This window comes from Pinus tabuliformis, chromosome 6 (assembly GCF_031772625.1).
Source record: "Pinus tabuliformis cultivar Carrire ecotype Pingquan chromosome 6, CPIR1, whole genome shotgun sequence".
NCBI lineage: Eukaryota > Viridiplantae > Streptophyta > Pinopsida > Pinales > Pinaceae > Pinus > Pinus tabuliformis.
Window position 1 is genome coordinate 353,427,778 of NC_142292.1, and position 7,350 is coordinate 353,435,127.

The 7,350-nt window shown below is 34.6% G+C and overlaps 1 protein-coding gene across 2 annotated transcripts; it reads left to right on the forward strand.

The window, feature by feature from the left end:
- Window positions 1-3,161: 3,161 nt before the first annotated feature.
- LOC149258772 (ras-related protein Rab7) lies at window positions 3,162-5,547 on the forward strand. Of its 2 annotated transcripts, none has more exons than XM_089416169.1 (7): window positions 3,162-3,469; window positions 3,774-3,800; window positions 3,981-4,104; window positions 4,443-4,589; window positions 4,681-4,761; window positions 4,849-4,994; window positions 5,176-5,547. In XM_089416169.1, the coding sequence occupies exons 1-7, from the start codon at window positions 3,417-3,419 to the stop codon at window positions 5,240-5,242; spliced, it is 645 nt and encodes a 214-aa protein (XP_089272295.1). In that variant the 5' UTR covers window positions 3,162-3,416; the 3' UTR covers window positions 5,243-5,547. The 2 variants fall into 2 exon arrangements, with proteins under 2 accessions (XP_089272295.1, XP_089272303.1); XM_089416177.1 differs by having other exon boundaries at window positions 3,163-3,469; window positions 4,005-4,104.
- The last annotated feature ends 1,803 nt before the right edge of the window (window positions 5,548-7,350 follow it).

A 7,350-nucleotide genomic window follows, 5' to 3' on the forward strand; every position in this document is an offset into this window, starting at 1 on the left:
ATCTCAAAAAAAGCATTTACCACTGTCTTGTGGATTGTGATAATTTTTACCATGTTTGAATTAAACATAAGATTAAAAAGCATTTACCATTGTCTTGTGGATTGTGATATCTTTGACCATGTTTGAATTAAATGTAATGGGCTATTCATTCATTTGATTGATTACATCATCACATTTTAATTGCAACTTTTTTTCGTTATGCCCCTACTACTAGGATGACAATTACGTTTGCATTTTTTTATTATGCATCATAAGTGAAAAATTACAAAACATGGTAAACTGCCATAAAAAAATATGGTAGGCAACCCACTACAAAACTAGGGGGTTTTCCAATAAAAGATAGAAATCCTATCTTAAGAATTGTATCCCAAAAGAACTAAGTGTATTGATGAGGGTTGTAGACTGTAGTCAACACTTTGCACCAATACATTGCTAAGTCTTCGTGGGAGTCACACAACTAATAGTGTGAAGAGTATGGGGATTTAATCATTACATTAAACTGTTTCATGCAAGTAGTGCATGCCAAAATTTACCCATTGAGATATTGAGAAGACCAATGCATGAAATGACAACAACTATGTCAATGTTCTAACTAATTTATTAATGATAGACACAAATGTGTTTCACTTGGTGGTGGCTTATCTAAACATGAGAGAAGATGAGACAAATATACTTGTCAAGTTCAAACATGGGATATCTATTGGATTAATTATATGTTGAAGTTTTGACATTGAAAACACTTGTAGATGCACACGACTTTATGAATGATTGAGCATAAACATACGTGCCAACAATGTGCCAACTTTTATGGGTAGTGAGACCACCAATGCAATGCCATTGACTGCAACAAGATCCATGGAGAAGTAAGATTGTTACAAACTATAAAAAAATTATACATCCTAAAAAAATAATATGTGAAACAAAAGAAAGTCATATGTTTTATCACCAATAAAAGTATAAGGATATCAATAAGTGGTGCAACCCTCACAACACTTCTAACTGCCATAAGCTGTAATGTTAGTTGTGATAGACTCTTTTGACACAAATTGGCTATCCTTGTGCATTCGATGAAGGCAAGGAAAATAAAATTACAACCCCTACACTTGGATCCTCCATTATTATAAATCTCATAACACATGCAAACTCACTAAATTGGAAGAGGAAAAAGGGTCTATGTTCCCTAACTACGAGTGGGTTCATTAATAACCTCTTCATTTTATCATTGATAACAAGAATCCAAAGAATGCACCACAAGCATAAATAGCTCTTTCAAATTGTTAAAGTGGAGTAGTTCCATGCATAGTTTAAGTATTTCACACTTCAACAAGTGTAGGAAAAGTTTTCATATGCACTTAAACTTTCTTATTCAAAGATGGATCTTGACCCCATGAGACTAGCACTTCTACCCCTAACATAACTAAGATAGTTACTTCCCAAAGGATCATTGAGTTGTACATTAGTGCATTTTTGGTTTGTAATAGGCCCCTCTTAGCCTTGAGTGTGATAAGAACTTGCTTCTCATTGTAGTTGCATCTTCCCATGTAATTATAATCCACACCTAATTTACATTGTCCCATCAATCTTACATCAACCCTTGATCCACTTTTCCATTTGATAAATTAACATTCACTCATGGTATCTCAATTTCAAGTTATCCAATGATGTTAGTGGGATCTTATATTTGTGAAAATTAGCATGCCCACCATTTGCATTAGTTAAAGTTAACCAGTTCAATGTGTGGTCAATATCAACATTATCAATCAAGCTAGGAGTTAGTGTGCACCCAACCAAGTTATGGAAATCACGAGATTCCATTCCCTCGTTTAGCATCTTCCATGCATACTTGTAATTGCCTCATTTATGATAACTTATCAATAAAAAGATGTACCATTTCATATGTCAATGATTCCACAATTTTGTGGTTTTTGTACTTTTTGCAAGAACATGTTGTACACAATTCTTCTTAGAGCCTGAGCCAAAAGGATATCAAACAAATCACTTTGATGAGACATTTTTTGTAGCTCATTTATTTTGTACAAGCATTTGATGTGCAACTAAGCAATCTATGTGCATTATGGTCTATAGTTTGATTTGGGTCACTTACTATCATTATTATTTTATTCTTGGGCATTCGATATGGGTCACTAAGATCACACCGTTTTTGATGAACCACATTTTCGAGGGAGTCCCATTTCTGTACATTTTGATCAACTTTTAACTTTTTTTTTTTTTTTTTGAAAATTGATGATTAAGGTCATCTTAAAATTGGCCAAAAACCCCAAGAGCCAAGTTTCATGGATAAAACTCCCCTCACAAAGGTGCAATCAGAATTTTAGCATAATTCGAATAAGATTTAGAGTGAAAATTGATAAAAACGCAGGGTGCTTTGAGTACCACACATCCTATGCTCTATTTTTGTGCCACTATTTAATGCTTAATCTCTTCATTAGCACCTTTTGAGCTTACTATTTATGACACATCGATAATCCCACATTCCATAAATATTTTTGTTCTCATAGTTGTTTAACTCCATCAAGCTTACACTTGGTTGATTTGTCACTTATACTAATTTGCTAGCCATATTGTGCCCAACTCACCTTCACTAACTTCATTGTTGCATGCATTTTGTTACAACCAATCTCACCATGTATTGAAGGATTGCATGCAATTGAGGTCTTCATGATAACCTCACTTTGAATTAATCATGTGTGAGGCTAGAATGCTATTAACTTGGCATAAATGCAAAAAATTAAGAGCATTGCTAAAGTCTCATTAGACACACTAAAAGTTCCCAACTATGCTTGCCATGAAGTCACTTACAAACTAGTTTAATAGGGCTCAAGGAGTAGGATCCCCTATCCTTGTGGAATTTTACCTCTTGCTAAGTCATAAATTCCTTGTATATTTTGACTTCAGCCTGATTAAATATACTCTTAGTGTTATTTCGGCAGCTGCTAAATTTGATCTTGAGCCTAACTCAGATTACTTCAATTAATTATCAAACCATCATAAAAAACATAGTAAAAAGAAGCCGCCATGAATACTCTAATAAATAAATTACCAATTCTGTACGGTAAAAAGAAAAATGAGCGCACAAGTTTGAAGGTTTCGCAATAGAATCATATAAATTATCCCCAAAATATAAATTTTGGAACGCCTAAAAAATCGAAACCCCGCCCAGCTTCGGGTGTACACATAGTGTACCAACTTAATTTAAGCGCCTTGATCAGTGACACCCTGGCATATGCGTAAAAAATATGATTAATAAGACATATATTAAACCCCAATTTAGTTTTAACGTTATACGGAACAGGGGGAGCGATCTATTGACCAGAGAGCAGGTTGAGGAGGGCGCAAGTTAAATCAGCTTAGATCTCTTCGACTCCATCTTCATTCAACATAAGCTCGAGCTCATCATGTCGGCCCGCAGAAGAACTCTGTTAAAGGTTATCATCCTTGGCGATAGCGGGTAAGTGGTTTCTGCAATTCAGTGATTCTTCCATTTTGGTGAATCTGATTGGAAGTTCCCGGCTTCAAACAGCTCGATTTGAAGGCCATATTGTTAGGTTTTGTTAAATTAGGTCTTTGAACGGAAATTTCGGTTGGTAAATGGCTGTCATTTTGTTTTGATATAATAATAGCCCGAGGAACGCAGTTTAGCAAGGTTTATTTTTTATTTTATTTTTTTGATTCTAAATTTGATGGATCGGCGTCAGGGTTTTCAGCCGGATTGGAAATTGACATTTGGGTTATTGTTGATTTTTTGTGGGCAGGGTTGGTAAAACCTCGCTGATGAATCAGTATCCTGAAATTGATTTCGATGTCTCGTGTTTATATTATTATGTAGTCCGAGTGATCCAATTAGGGTTTCTCGCTGCCCGTTGGATTAGGTTACGGCTATGTTGGAATTGGAATTGATTTTAAATTCAACACAACCGCACGCAGTTTTGAAAATACTATTTTTGATTCGATTAAACTAGTGTGGTCCTTAAGTGCCTTCATAGATATGTAAATAAGAAATTCAGCAACCAGTATAAAGCAACCATTGGAGCTGACTTCTTGACTAAAGAAGTTCAGTTTGAGGATAGATTGTTCACGTTGCAGGTGAGTAATAGTTACTTCATGTATAGGACCCCTTTTTTCAAAGAAAGCCGAAATTATGTGGTTTTTGTAAAATGAAATAAATAAGGCGGGGGAGTGGTTTTCGGTAGGTTTTATGGAGTTCTTCCGAGAAGTTATTGTGACCCAATTATTGTGATTTAAGATCTATACGAATTCTTACAACTCTTACTATCTAAATTTCCGTGCAATAATAACTGGATCTATAATGGCATGCTCGGGCCATAATCATGTAATGAGTTTTGCGTATAGATGCATACATACACACATGCACTTATACATGGTCGCGGAATTTTCTGTGGTGTTAATGATCTTCAATGCAGATATGGGATACCGCTGGCCAGGAAAGATTTCAGAGCCTTGGTGTTGCCTTCTACCGTGGTGCCGATTGCTGCGTTCTTGTTTACGATGTTAATGTGCTAAAATCATTTGATAACCTAAATAATTGGCGTGATGAATTTCTAATTCAGGTATTTGTTTGACACGCTTTTGATGCTTAAAATATATTGCAATATTTTCTTTTGACTTGTACTAATCCACCTAATCATTTTATTTGTATAGGCAAGCCCTTCTGATCCGGAGAATTTTCCATTTGTTGTGCTTGGAAATAAAATTGACGTGGATGGTGGGAACAGTAGAGTGGTAGGTATATGGACGTTTCATTTAGTTATTGCTTTGGAGTCAGAGTTCAAACACTTTGATTTGTACTTAATCACTTCGCTTTCTCAGGTCTCTGAGAAAAAGGCCAGGGCATGGTGTGCTTCTAAAGGCAACATTCCCTACTTTGAAACTTCTGCAAAAGAAGGCTTTAATGTTGAAGCAGCTTTCCAATGTATAGCCAAGAATGCATTGAAGAATGAGCCCGAAGAGGAAATGTTAGTACTACTTAACTGCTTTGCTTTAATTCTGGTTTTGTAGTAAGCTTTTTCAGTTATCCTGTTATGAATTCCACTTGTTTGTTATATTAGGTGTCTCTTTTCGTATCTTTTATTGCTGTCTTTGGGCTTATCGTTGCAGATCTGTTGTGATTTTTTATGTCTTCTTTTTTCTTTGTAGATATCTTCCGGACACAATTGATGTCAATGCTGGGAGACCACAAAGAACATCAGGATGTGATTGTTAGTCACCAGGGGATTGTACAAGACTTGATGCTACAAATAATAGTTTACTTTCATCGTAAGATATCGAATTGAATCAGGCCTTTGGGGTGTTAATCAAACGTTTATTTGTGTAACCAGTGTAGAGATAGAATTGTACTCTAGTAATGCTCATTAAAAGTTAGATTGTTGTTTTGCAATTTCGCAATTCAGTTCTTCAGTGATGGACTATGAACATTTACTTTGCTCAGATGGTGATTACTTTCAAACTGCATGTCTCTCGCAAAATATACTACATTTATGTCATTATTCTATTGTGATTATTTGAGAATATGGCTCCAAATTATTATTTGATTGTTTTCCATGAAAATAAAAATCCAAATGATTGCAAGCTTCAAATTTAGTTCTATTATGTGTGGTGTGTTGACATAAATCTTTGTTGATTGGTTAATTGCTTTGGTGTCTTAAAAGCTCACAACTATGAAAATATTAATATTCAGCAGTAATTTCTTTGGAATTATGCTTTATCGATTTAACTATAGAGACATATCTATGTGTCATTCATAACCCCAAAGTTAATCTGCCCCACAAATGTGACTTTTTGTTGCACTTACTGGTGTTGTTTCGACATTATTTTGGGCATTAACCCATTTACAATAATTATTAGAGCATTTTTATGAAACTTTTGTCAGCTTTTCATGTGCAGGCGATCAGTAGTCTATATAACTAGTAAATTCGTGTACTTGGGCATTAACCCATTTACAAATTTTATTAGAGCATTTTCATGAAACTTTTGTCAGCTTTTCATGTGCAGGCGATCAGTAGTCTATATAACTAGTAAATTCGTGTACAAAGTAAAATAAACATTTTTCTATGTGATTCACGGTGTTAAGTTATATTTGCCAAGGCTTTTATATGGCTAGCTGTGTGCAGGTTCCAGTTTGTGATTATTTGAGAATATGGCTCCAAATTATTATTTGATTGTTTCCCATGAAAATAAAAATCCAAATGATTCCAAGCTTCAAACGTAGTTCTATTATGTGTGGTGTGTAGCTGACATAAATCTTTGTTGATTGGTTAATTGCTTTGGTGTCTTAAAAGCTCACAACTATGAAAATATTAATATTCAGCAGTAATTTCTTTGGAATTATGCTTTATTGATTTAACTATAGAGACATATCTGTGTCATTCATAACCCCAAAGTTAATCTGCCCCACAAATGTGACTTTTTGTTGCACTTACTGGTGTTGTTTCGACATTATTTTGGGCATTAACCCATTTACAATTTTTATTAGAGCATTTTTATGAAACTTTTGTCAGCTTTTCATGTGCAGGCGATCAGTAGTCTATATAACTAGTAAATTCGTGTACTTGGGCATTAACCCATTTACAATTTTTATTAGAGCATTTTCATGAAACTTTTGTCAGCTTTTCATGTGCAGGCGATCAGTAGTCTATATAACTAGTAAATTCGTGTACAAAGTAAAATAAACATTTTTCTATGTGATTCACGGTGTTAAGTTATATTTGCCAAGGCTTTTATATGGTTAGCTGTGTGCAGGTTCCAGTTTCTTAAAATTCTGTGGATTGTTATAGATTGGGTGTTGGAAGTAGTTAAAAATCCATCCATGATTGGTCGTTTCCATGTAATTCCATTATGTTAGTATAGCACCAGCAGGAATTTTCTGTGTTTTAGGGAACTGTAGTAGCTAAATCCCACTTTGGGACTCATGCAATAACTCATTTTGCTGGTACTGTTAGTCTTACACAGGAGGAATACCCATGAATTTGATGTATCCTTGTATGTAAATATGTTATTTTGAAACAGATTGGAATCAAACTATTTATGGCCTCTGGTAGTGAAGTTATGGTAGGCGAATCAGATTCATTTCTTGTCAGTACTCATGGTTGATGATACTCATGGAAATTATATTATACTATAGGAAGATTAGTCTATTATTTTCTGTAGGCTTTTGTCTATGGTAGTGAAGCTGATTGTCTGTCTCAGATATGGGGAAATTATATTATTGTGAAAAATTACTGAAAGTGGTCAGTGAGATCAATAAATAGTAAATACCTTGTGATTAAGAATGGTATGAATTGCATAACCTGATTCTAGCCAAATTTTAGCACT

What these genes read in the sequence shown, in the direction of transcription:
- LOC149258772 (XM_089416169.1), top strand. Translation starts at nt 3,417, where the DNA reads ATGTCGGCCCGCAGAAGAACTCTGTTAAAGGTTATCATCCTTGGCGAT. An exon ending in AAAACCTCGCTGATGAATCA is followed by an intron (nt 3,801 to 3,980) that starts GTATCCTGAAAT and finishes CGATTAAACTAG; the next exon opens with TGTGGTCCTTAAGTGCCTTC. An exon ending in GTGATGAATTTCTAATTCAG is followed by an intron (nt 4,590 to 4,680) that starts GTATTTGTTTGA and finishes TTATTTGTATAG; the next exon opens with GCAAGCCCTTCTGATCCGGA.